Raw genomic sequence first — 13,330 nt, forward strand, 5'->3', positions numbered from 1 at the left:
TTGGCAGAGATGTGCCCATAGTGCATCGGTGTTGGCAGTAATGGCCACGGGAAGACACTGCCTCAAGAAGACCGGGATCCGGTCGCATGTGGGCCACTAAGGAGAGGGCAGGTTGCTGTGTTCGCCGCATGGTGGATCATACTGCATCTGCAGCAGCCATCAGGGCTTCAGTCGGTACCAGAGTGATACAGAGAATTGTAACAAATCGATTAATTGTCGGACAGCTCCAGACGTCCTGTAGCGTTCATGCAACTAACTCCCAATCACTGCCATCTGCGACGGTGGTACCAAGCTAGAGCTCATTGGAGGGCGGAGTGGAGATCTGTTGTGTTGTCAGGTGGGAACCGTTTCTCTCTTGGTGACAGTGTTGGCCGTAGGTTGTAAGGAGGAGGCCAGGTGAGCGTTTGGGACCAAGGTGTCTGCGGCGTCGACACACTGAACCTACATCAGAAGTTATGGTCTGGGGAGCGATTTCCTTTGACAGCAGGACCACTCTCGTCTTTATCCCAAGACTTTGACAGGGGATTTGTACGCCGGAGACTGTTGACCGTACTGGTTGTGCTGTCAGTCATTCGCAGTATCCAAGAACGTTATAACGTTCGTTCTTATACCGCTGCTGCCACCAAACGTGCTCTACGGGGTGTCCACCAGTTGCCTTGGCCTGCAAGAACACCACAACTTTCGCCCATTAAGAACATATGGGACATTATGGGACGAGAAATCCAACGTCATAAACCGTTGCTGATTTGACTGCCCAAGTACAACAGGTGCGGAACTCCATCCCACAATACCGGGCGAGTTGGCCGTGCGGTTAGGGACGTGGAGCTGTGACCTTGCATCTGGGAGATAGTGGGTTCGAAACCCACTCTCGGCAGTCCTGAAGATGGTTTTCCGTGGTTTCCCTTTTTCACAACAGCAAATGTTGGAGCTGTAGCTTAATTATGGCCACGGCCGCTTCCTTCCCATTCCTAGGCCTTTCCTATCCCATCGTCGCCATAAGACCCATCTGTGTCGGTGCGACGTAAAGCAAATAAGTAGTGGTGTGACGCCGGTTCTGATCCACTTTGGGGTGGGGGGTGGGGTGGGGGGTGGGCGGGGGCGTGGTCTGTGCTCTGATTGGTTGGGGGTGGGGGCGTGGCCTGTGCTCTGATTGGTGGGTGGGTGGGGGGGCGGGGCTTTGCTCTGATTGGTGGGTGGGGGCGGGGCTTTGCTCTGATTGGTGGGGTTGGGTAGTGCTGGGGGGAGGGTGGGTGTGTTGGTCTGTCTCTGTGGGGGAGGTGAGCGTGCGTGCGCGCGCGCGTGCAGGGTGGTGGGGGCGGGGTGTGGCCTCCACCCCCTTGGCGGAGGGGGGTTACGTTTCCCCCTTTGTGCAGCTGTGTGTGGCAGGTGCGCGCTCCCCTCCCGCTGAGTCAGCCTCGCTCCCCTCCCCTCGCTCCCCCCGCTGAGTCAGCCTCGTTCCCCCCTCGCTCCAGCAGCTGAGTCAGCCTCGTTTCCCTCGCTTCCTTTGTTCTTTTGTGTGTGTGGCAGGTGCGCTCTCCCACTGAGTTGGTTTGCACGTGCGCTCTCCCGCTGAGCCAGCATCCTTTATCTCCTATTTTTAAACATGCATGCACGTGCGCCCTCCCGCTGAGTTGGTTTGCACGTGCGCTCTCCTGCTGCGATGAGTTTAGTATATATATAGCCAGCATTCGTTTGTGGAAACGTATTCGCTGGTTCTGCAACCTTGCTTGTGTACATCTGTGATCTATTACATATATCCTTGATTGCTGCTCGCGCTGTTCGGGATTGACCAGAGATTTGATTCACACCTAATCTTTTGGTAAGTTTTTCTCTCTGTTTCTTTGTAACGCAATGTAATAAGTTATAACTTGATTGAATAGAGAGGATAATATTAGGATTTCTTTTTTTTTTGGTTTCAGAGTGTGATTTAACTGTTTGCTATCAAGTAATGGACTTGTTGAAGAAACTTTCTACTTTATCCAAATCAAGAGGAAGCGAGTATAGACCGCTAGATCAATTAGCGGTCAATGAAGTTTACAATGTACTCTCGTACCGAGCTGTTAAAACTCGGTACGGGAGGCGAATTGTTGCAGATATTTTAGAAAAATCTGGTGACGAAGAGGTGGCAACATCAGTATTTTTACCAGCTCAGTACCAAGAACTAACCGATAACGACGTGGAGGAATTAAATCAAAGGGGATTGAAGCTCATATATAAAGGCAAAATAAATTCACGTAACGAGGTAGATTTTGTTAAATAGAAAGTTTAAAATGTTTGCTTTAATATTTTAACATTGTTCATGCATGTATAGGGGGAAGGCGCTAGAATCTTCCCTACCTATGTTTTATCTACCATAGTTTTTAGCTGTGTTTATATGTGTGCCTAAGCTGTTTTTTGTTTATATGTGTGCCTAAAATATGAAATATAAGCATATAAGTGTAAGACAGAGAGAAGGAATCGAACAGTTAGTTATAGTTTCTTCATGTCTTGAGGGTTGTAAGGCAGAAGAAGAAGAAGAAGACTGTTGGTTAAACAATATCACACCCTTAACGTTTACTGTATACACATCAGATTCTTCGAAAGAATACTATCAAGAGCACAGGAAAAATGTTGATGAGTGTGTGTTACGTGTGATATTACAGACTCCAGGGTTGGATAAAAATGCTCATTTTTTAATAATATCTGGTTATAACTACAAAACTCTAAGGTTTGAATCGAATGTGATAGTGTTTACTGATATGTACAGTAAGATATATCAACAGCATTTGTTATGCAGTCTTCAAGATGAGTGTGATTCCGAACTAATTCACTGTTCTTGTGACGTTATACATTCCCCGTATTCGTGGATTCAAAAACAGTTATTGAACTACAATACGGATGTACATACTGTGTACAGCAACTGTCATTACTGTCTATTTAAAGTAAAGAAATTATGTCAAATGTATTAATGTTTATTGATATGTACAGTAAGGTATATCATTAGCATTTGTTATGAAGTCTTGAGAACAAGTGTGATTTGAAACTAATTCCTTGTTCTAGTAGCATTATACATTCCTTCCGCAATGGTGGATTCATGCGGATGTACATAACTGTTTTTGCTGTTTTTTATTAAAAATAGAGAAATTAGGTAAACAATGATGGAACCAAAACGTTTGAGGTTGTCAGAAGAACTTTCCTTTTCTTTGGATAATGTAACAAACAATCATAAATTTGAAGAATTTTTAAGTGACACATACACCTCCGTAGAGAGTATGTTAGAACAATGTGGTTTGGACAGAGGGTTGAATGTGTCTGTAGACGTTATTCCATCAACTCATCTTTCAATCTATGAACCCACGTTAATTGAAAATACAAATGAATTGAATACATATTGGGTAAATCTAGTTGACAGTCTAAAGAATTGTATACAAAACAATTGTTTAAGCAAAGTAACTGTAAGAGTAGAAAAATGTTGTATGGCTTGGACATTACTAGAAACTAGTTACAGGACGCGTATGTTTACAGGGTCAATTAGAAATAGTTGTGAGTTGAAGGATCCTAAATTGTTTTTGGAAAGGTGTTACATATGGTTTAAAAAGTATGTGCAAAAAGCGTTAGAAAGCAGTGCGCTTAAAGTAAACACATCATTGATATCTGAACACATATTGCCTAGTTCGGATCAGACAACTAAACTTCACACCAACACCAAAAATCATATTATTACTATTGCAACAGATTTACGAGACTGGTATGAAGAAAATGTTGTGCAAGAGACCTTAACCAAATTGAGTCGCTATCCAGAGAGAGATTCTGGGTGGGCTCTTAAGTCGCTGTTGGAACTGCGAATAAACATAAATTCATATGTAGGATTTCATGCGGGTCACCATTTGAAATTACCTAAAGCCATACGGGATAAGAAAGCTGTTGTTAATGTACAATGCAACGATGACGACTGTTTTGCATGGTCAATTGTAGCTGCTCTTAACCCAGCAAGAACGCATACCGAGCGTCGATCATCATATCCAGACTATAGAAGTGTTTTAAACTTAGAAGGAATTTCATTTCCTATGGAAATGCAAAAGTTGTCTAAATTTGAAAACCAAAACGATATATCAGTGAATGTGTATGGAGTAATGTATGAAAATGGAAAGTGGATGTATGCAGGGCAAGATAGCAATCAACCGTTTACAATTGTACCTATTTACATTACAAAGAAATTAGAGGGTTCTGCAAGGAAGCATGTAAACCTATTGCTGCTCCAAACGGAACAAGATAACGTTGTATACCATTTTTCGTGGATCAAATCTCTATCTCGGTTAGTGTCTTCAACAGTTAACAAACATAATCATAAGATCTATGTGTGTGAACGCTGTTTATCATACTTTGGTACACAACCCAGACTAGATAACCACATGGTTACGTGTAGTCAATTTAATCCTGTAAAGTTAGAAATGCCGAAAGAGAATGAAAAAATAATCAAGTTCATTCATTATAAACATAAAGAAATAGTTCCTTTTACTATTTATGCTGACATCGAATGCGTTTTGAACCCGATTGACACGGCTATGCCAAACAATGAAACTTCCTATACAGCTCCCTTGAATTATCACAGAGCGCACAGTATCGCTTACTATTTGCATTGTTCTTACAATGAAACATACAGTAGATTTAATTTATATCGCGGAGACGATTGTTGCGAATGGTTTGTTAGAGAATTATCTAGTATTGTTCAAGATATAGCACATTATTATGTTCAAGTAGTTCCGAAAGAGGAACTTAATAGAGATCAGGAAGAAGAATATTTAGGAGCAACTACTTGTCATATTTGCGAAAAAGAGTTTGTCGCAACAGATGTTAAAGTTAAAGATCATGACCACTTAACTGGAAAATTTCGTGGTGCTAGTCACCAGTGTTGTAATCTACAGTACACTTTACCGAATTACATACCAGTCTTTTTTCATAATTTGAGTGGATACGATAGTCATTTTATTATCAAACAATTGTGTGAGAAGATTGTAGAGGTAGAGGAGAATGATGATAATGCGAGTGAGGTATTTAATCCAGGAAGGGTAACATTAATACCTACTAATACAGAACGCTATAAGTCGTTTACTAAAGTTGTTCCTGTTGTTGATAGTAAAGCTTTCAGGTCGTTGCAATTACGATTTCTTGATTCATTCAACTTCTTAGGCAGTTCATTAGAGAAATGTGCTTTGTACATGAACAATGATGCTAAACATATCACGCGGAAATATTTTCCAGACGCTGTTCATTTCGAATTGATGTGTCAAAAAGGTGTTTTTCCTTACGAATATGTAAAGGAAATAAGCGTATTAGATGAAAGAAGTTTACCACCAAAAGATATGTTTGGTAGTTTGCTTACTGGTAGTTCTATTTCTGAGATAGAATATGAACGAGCACAACGTGTATGGAAAACTTTTAATTGTGTTACTTTGGGTGACTATTCAGATTTGTATTTGAAAATTGATGTGCTACTTTTGGCAGATATTTTTGAAAACTTTAGGAAGGTGTGCGGAGAGACTTATGGGTTGGATCCTGCTCATTATTTTACTGCTCCTGGTTTAGCTTGGAGTTCGCTTCTAAAGACAACAAAAGTTCACATAGAACTCATCACCGATGTGGATATGATGCAATTTGTAGAAAGAGGTATTCGAGGAGGAGTAGTATATTGTGCTCATAGGTATGTTGAAGCTAACAATAAATACATGAGCGATTACAACCCAGAAATACCTGACTCTTATTTACTGTACTTGGATGTAAATAACCTATATGGGTGGGCTATGATGCAGTATCTCCCAGTAGGCAATTTTTCTTGGGTAGAAAATGTAGATGAATTTGATGTGCTAAATGTAGATGATGAATCTGAAATAGGTTATATTTTAGAAGTGGATTTATTATATCCTAGAGAAATACATGATTGGCATAACGATTTTCCACTTTGTCCTGAAATGAGGAAATCTCCTGCACAAAAGGCTCTTCCTAAACTTATGACAACACTACATAATAAACATCGGTATGTGTTGCATTATCGAAACTTGAAACAATGTTTAAAGTATGGTTTGCAATGTTTAAAAATTTACAGAATACTACAATTTAATCAAGCTCCTTGGATGAAACCTTACATTGAATTGAATACAGAAAAACGTAAGCAAAGCACAAACGATCTTGATAAAAACTTTTTCAAGTTAATGAATAATTCCGTTTTTGGTCGCACACTAATGAATGTGAGAAAGTTTAGGGATGTTAAATTGACAACACGTTGGGATGGACCTTTTGGTGCTGGGCGTTTAATAGCGCAACCTACCTTTAAGAAACGAGTCATTTTTGATGAATCGTGTGCAGCTATTGAAATGGAAAGGGTGATAGTCAAGAGCGATAAACCAATGTTTGTAGGAATGACGATATTAGACTTATCTAAAACAAAGGTAGTTGATTTTCATTATGCGTACATGAAGCAAAAGTATCCAAAGGAGGGAGACCTTACATTAGTGTATACTGATACAGATTGCCTTATTTATCATATAAAAACTAAGGATGTTTACGCAGATATAAAGGAAGATATTGCTGAATGGTTTGATACAGGAGACTATTCAGAGGACAATCCTTACAGAATTCCTAGAATGAATAGACGTGAAATAGGCTACATGAAGGATGAATTGTCAGGTGTGTTGTTTTGTAAATTTATTGGACTTAGAGCAAAAATGTATGCTATAAAAACAGAAAAGAAAGCTGTAACAAAAGCCAAAGGTGTAAAATCTACAGCGAATTTGACAATAGATGATTATGAGGAGTGTTTCAGAGAAAATAAGCATATAATGAAAAATCAGTATTCTATACAATCAAATCTTCATCATGTGTTTACTGTGTGTCAAAACAAAGTAGTTTTAACACCAGATGATGATAAGCGATACATACAATCAGATGGTATTTCAACTTTAGCGTGGGGTCATTACCGCATTGATGGTGATAGTAAAGAAGTATAAGAAGTATGATGTTTCATGTACTAATTAAAATGTATGTACAGGAACTAACAAATTATTTGTGTACCTATTTGATTGTTATTAAAGTATAAATGAAGTGATTATATATGTAATTAAATGTAAAAGAGCTAGTTTGTAAAAATAAAAATAATAAATTTATATATATTGCTTGTTTTTATTTTAACAATAAGGAAGGTGGTGAAATAAATAATACACAAAAGAGGTTATATGATATTTATTTAATCAAGACACATATACAAAAATGTGTATATAAACATAATTACACCATCTTTTTTATTATTTATTCCTTTGGACAGCAAGGACTATTATAATACATCTCCTTCACCTTTTTTTGTTTACACATACGACAGTCCTTCTTCATACTGGGAGTACCATCTATTTGAGTAGTAGCGTTTGGATCGTTGTTGAAGTAATGTTCATAACAATATTCATATTCAGGATGTTTTTCCTTGAATTCATCTGGCAGTATGTTCCAAAGAAAAGGAAGTTGATGATCAGCAAGCGAAATCAGAATCTCATCAGGCATATAACACCAGTCCAGAGTGTTGAATGATTTAAGTCCACTATGACGATATTTGTTTATAGAAGCACTCACCATACGCATAACATTACTCTCTTTAGAGAGCCAATCATGCATGTGTTTATTATGCCATAACGCACATTTCTGTTTTTCTTCTTGATGTAGTTCACACGGAAAGTATTCATCATCACTGGTTTCTTCTGCTGTCAAGGCTGCTTTCGAACATCCGTACATTGACAAATCAGCAACAGGTTTAGAAAAAACAGTTTTAAACTCTTCACCCAATCCGTTCACCACAACGAAACATTTGTTTTGTAAGTCTTTTAAAAAATTTTTTAACTTATCTTGTTTGTCGAATTTAATTAAAGCTGCACAACTAAAGTCAGCATCCTTGGTGTATTCACAGAAAGCACATTCAACTCGCCCATTATCCAAAGGTTTCAGATCGATGAGAACTAGTGGAGACTGTTCCATGATGAAAGAGAAGTACACGCACATGGAGTGAAGGTTTCCTCTTAGCCCACATCTCTTTTATAGTAACTCCATCAATAAACACTTTATAGATGGCGACACGAGCGCGGTGAAGGAAGCATTGATTTATGACGACACCACGCTATTGTTCAGTCATACCTATTTTTAAGTTCTAGTATAGTATGTTCCATAATAACAGAGAAGTATGCAAGCATGGTGAGTGTTTCTTCTCAAGTCTACATCTGTTTTATGGTAACTTCTCCGCTAAGTGGTTTATAAGCCACAATTCGGTCATGAAGAAGAAGTGCGTAAAGAGATGTATTCGCAGGAATGTCGGTGTTGGTTTCAAATTCTACACGAATGTCGACTGGAGATGAGCGAATAGAGTCATTTTGGTGAGAACAATCGATAATAATCAAAGGCGCCAATGTTTTAAACTCTAGTCTACCAAGCATAGGTCCAACGATTTCATTTTCCTCTAATGAGTAATAAGCAGCTTGAAATTTTGTATACATATCATACAGTTCGGAAAAGTCTCCAGCACTTATTTTAACACGTATGTCTTCATTTGGATAATATTCCTCATTGAGAAAGACTTTTAGTTTAGAAATATTACAATGATCAAACACACAAGCGTTAGTGTTTTTTTTCTTTCTGTCAGTTTGAAATCCAAAGATAATAAAACGTGGTTTTTCTAGTTGTGAAGATGCTTTTATTGTCCAATTCATTCGTTTGGTTGCAGGCAGAGAAGGAAGTTCATACAATTCCCACGATCGAAATGCGATTTGCAAGTTCTCATTTCTTTCTACAATGTTAAGCATGCGTGCTTGTTCTTGGTGGGAGAGAGAGAGTGAAGGCACCTTCCAGTAAATATCCTCAATAATTATATTAGAGTTATCATTATCTTCTGTAGATTTGAGGGTGCAATTATCGTTGCTACTTCTAATTAATACTAGTTCGTGGGAGCAACCTGTGATACACTTTTGATAATCTTCAGCAAAACCTAAAATATTAGAAAGAGGTATAACGATGTGAAAGTAACCTGTTGTAGGGTCAGCTAGGGCATAACCTGGACTGACAGGGAACCAACCAGTATTTTGGAGATTGGTTGTAGATTTCGTTGATGCAAAAGTCTTCATAGTACTTGCTATTCCCAAATTCCTTGTTCGATCGATTTCTGTACCATTAAGTTCATATCGACATTCGCTGAAGAGAAAAGCACCGAAATTGCTATCTAGGGTAGAAGTAGTGGATATAGCTCCTGCTCCGTTTGTAACTTTACCTATAACGTGAAGAGAACTTTTTGAAGGCAACAGATGGTATTCTTGCTTGCGTGCTGGGATTCGTATTTCATCATTGTAGCCGAATGTTGTACCTGCGTAAGGGCGATAGGTTCGCTCCTTAACAGCAGTAATAGAACGATTGAAAACAGGTTTTTCTTCTATGTTTAGCGTACGAAACATGGTGGAGGTGTTGTTTACCATACAAAAGTTTAGCTCACTATGAGCAAAACACGGAGTGTGTTTTACCTTTATAAGGGCTGATAGCACTTAAACTTAAAACTTTCGTTTGTAACTGTTGTACATATTGGGTGTACGTGTATCCGTTTGTAAAAACTTTAAGATTCCGCCTGTAACTGTACTTATAACGTGAGGATTACAAGAAATAGAATCCTTGCTTGCGTAATAGGGGATTCGTATTTCATCATTGTATCCTGCAGTACCCGAAGTAGAATGATTGAAAAACGGTTTTTCTTCTTTTGGCGCTTGAGACATGGTGAATATGTTGTTTACTCTATAAAGGCTTAGCTGGCTGTAGGTGAGAACAAGGTGTGTCTGTTTAGTTTTATATCTTTATAAGGGTAAAGAACATTGTATCCTAAAGATTCCAGATATCGTTTGTTGCTTAATGTCAATGGTTTTAGATAGATGTGGTTCGAAGCTTTACGTTCTCCACTACCACTTCTATCGCTTGTATTTCTGTAGACGATTCCCATGTGTTCATTCGATAGGTCGTATGTGAAGCGTAACCGAAAGGTTTTCGTCAAGCAAATCAACCTTCTTTTCAGTTTGATCTTTGAGAGTCACAGTGATGTTGTTTACACTTTGTAAGGCAATAGGATAATAAATGATAGGTAAGGGTTGCTCAACTATTTTATACCCTGGAGCAACGTTAGGATAAAAATCGTAAATGGAATGTGTACGTTTTCCGTTTAAAAATGCACCGCTTGCAATATTGCACTCTACACGGATAACGTTAATGTTCGAAATGCAGATAGGGGAAGGTGAGATATTAGTTGTGTTTGGTTTCAAAATAGTTCGCCCGAAACCAAGAATAGGTGCCAAAGAATCGTCAACGGTGAAATCGATTGTATACTTGCTGTAAAGTTTTGATTTTAAAGTATGTTTGTCAAAGCTTAAAGTAAAATTACTGTTGGGTCTGTTTGTACCATTCTTTTCGTATTCATGTGTTTGATCAGGAGTATCTCCTATTCGTGCAAACTTTCTATTTAAAACATCTATAAGATCCTGAATTTCATACATTCCTGGTGGTATCTTTATATCATGATTGATATCTTTATGTTTACCTACATACCTAATTCTCAGAAGATTATTATTTTTAGTTATGTTAGGAATCGTGTATGAGGTATACAAACTCTTCATGCCTACTTCGTACGAATAGTCATCTAAAACAAGCGCTGGAGATAGTTCCATGCTCAATTCCGACCCATTTCCAGTCAACGTGTACACCGACTCCTTTCTACTCTTCATGATGAATGATGTGTTGTCAACACTTATCAGCAGTATTTATAGTTAGTAGAAACTGTAGACATAAATGTCCACAAATAACGCTATCAAAAGATTGGTAACGTTCGTAGTTATATAGAATACGGTTACAACCACGCAAATAGCGTGATACTTCACAAGGTGGTCTCAAATCACCAAAACTGTCAAAATAGTGTGCATGCTTCCCTCTTTTATATATTGCTACCCAGTGTGAACCTGAAAGGGAAGAGGGTTCTAGATTTACAATACAACTCTCGTTTTTGTGTGCGTACTTAGGCAACGTGTCTCTCATGTAAACACCACGAAAATAAGGAATTCCTAACTGTAAGGCATACTGATGTAATTCAATGTTAGAGAGCGGTTTGTATGGTAGTTTCAGAGGTATAGACCCAATCCTTTTTTGTAAGGAGCTAAATAGAGGCCTTTTCCGCCCCGTAAAGCTACTGCTTCCATGACATGGTTGTGACGTTGCATCTCGGACAGTTGCTCTCTTGCTTTTTTGGCTTTGTTTATAGCGTTCACTACACCTGCCGCTCCTCCCGCTAGGCTTCCTAAGGCTGATAGGCCTGCGAATAGTGGAATAAGTGGAATAATCCCCCCCAACTTTTTTTGTGGTAATGGGATTACTCTTCTTCTTTTTCCTACACTGTTGTTGTTCTTGTTGTTGTTTCCTACAGCTTTGCGTGCAGCTCTGAGTGCTGCGGAAGCTGCCTGCTTGATGCCGACACCTGGTCCTAGACGTGCGAGCGCAGAGCGAGCTTTCTGAATAGCTAACAATAAATGGTTTTTTCTTTTTTGTCTTCTTTGTTTTCCGGCTCCTAGCTTTACCTTGCCTTTCATAATTCCAGCTACGGCTAACGCCGCAAGCCTTTCCCGTACGCTTGCGTCCCGTGACTTGACTCGAGCCCAAGCCTTAGAAGCTAATACTCGATCGGCTTCACGTCGATGATTTGCATCAGTTTCTTGGTACGCAATATCGTGCTCTTTGCACGCTTTATCTAGAGGATTGATGCCTGGATCACCACGTTTCAATCGTTTTTCGAGTCGGGTGCCTGGTCCACAATACTGGTAACCTGGAATGTGTGCTTCAAATGGGAGGTGGTCAATACCTTTGTTTATAATTTTATTCAACAACCCACGTCCACAACAAGTCTTCTTCTTCTTCTTATTTTTCTTCGTCTTCTTTGTTGTACTAGTAACGTTGTTGTTACTCGTTCGAGTGACAAACATCGTGTGAAAGCTTTCACCTCAAGGTAAGCATATATATATAAGCATGCAGGTGATGCATATCATTCAGTCCGCTATGGTTAAAACGGTAAAACAAACCATCTCTCTACCTGTTCGTGTAATAGAAGACGGTGATGGAGGAGGAGAACAAAATGCTGTGCGACGCCACAGTGTTCTCCTTCCAAACTCTTTGCGTTGTATCATATGTGGTCCATCGAATTGTGGAAAAACTAATCTTATGATTAATCTGTTGGAACACCCAAATGGTTTGCGTTTCGCCAACGTCTACGTCTATTCGAAATCGTTACAGCAAAGTAAATATGCTCGCTTAGAAAAGGTGCTGGCTTCCATTCCAAGTATCTCCTATTACAGCTATTCTGAAAACGAAGATGTTATACGTCCTGAAGAAACAAAACCTCACTCTGTGATTATTTTCGATGATGTAGCGTGCGATAAACAAAGTATTATGAAAACATATTTTAGTATGGCTAGACATTTTGGTGTTGATGTGTTTTATCTATGTCAAACTTACACCTGTCTACCCAAACATTTACTTCGAGATAACGCAAATTTTATTATATTATTTAGACAAGATGTTGGAAACCTAAAGCATGTGTACGATGATCATGTTAATACGGATATGAGCTTCGATGAGTTTAAGGAACTCTGCGCTCAGTGTTGGAATGAAAATCGATATAGTTTCCTTGTTATCGATAAAGATAGTGAATTACATAACGGACGGTATCGTAATGGATTCGATAAGTATTTCGATACACGGAAGGTATAAATACTGCGAATATAATATGGATCATGTTCATTTGATCTACTGAGTAGTGAGTGTAAACATCATGGAGGTATGTGGAAATGTTAAGGTTGCTGTATCTTACCCAGTACTGGAAGATGATATACCAACTAAGGCTTATGTGGATGGTATTTTGTTTGAAGCTGTAGCCAATAACTTATACCGCACTGAAGATGGAGATTATTCATTAAATAATAAGCGACTACGTTGTGTAGCCGACCCTCTACTTGAAAATGATGCATGTAATAAAAAATTTGTTGTAGATTCTCTTAACGAATTCAAGAAAACAATTGTTAACAATTCTGGAGTGGGAAGTTTGGAATTAGGATCCACTACAGTTACCGGAATAGTAAATCAAAACGCAGCTTCTAATGCAGAGACCTTGGAACATCTTCATAATTATACACATTCTAAAGAGTATTTAGACGAATCAGTTGTAAAAGAACTTAATGAATTGAAACGTAAGATTGACACTTACGCTGATATTTTTGATATTGAAACAGAGAGTGATATAGATGTTAAG

General features: G+C 38.7%; 1 protein-coding gene across 1 annotated transcript in view; it reads right to left on the minus strand.

Moving 5' to 3' along the window:
- Positions 1-568: 568 nt before the first annotated feature.
- The window catches only part of LOC136858781 (small conductance calcium-activated potassium channel protein), a 421,579-nt gene continuing 408,817 nt past the window's right edge, over positions 569-13,330 (minus strand). The window contains exon 4 of the mRNA XM_068225744.1: positions 569-661. Coding sequence (XP_068081845.1) covers positions 569-661 — 93 coding nt within the window. The remainder of the gene's footprint in view (positions 662-13,330) is intronic.

The sequence above is a fragment of the Anabrus simplex genome, chromosome 1, assembly GCF_040414725.1.
Source record: "Anabrus simplex isolate iqAnaSimp1 chromosome 1, ASM4041472v1, whole genome shotgun sequence".
In the NCBI taxonomy this organism is placed as follows: Eukaryota; Metazoa; Arthropoda; class Insecta; order Orthoptera; family Tettigoniidae; genus Anabrus; species Anabrus simplex.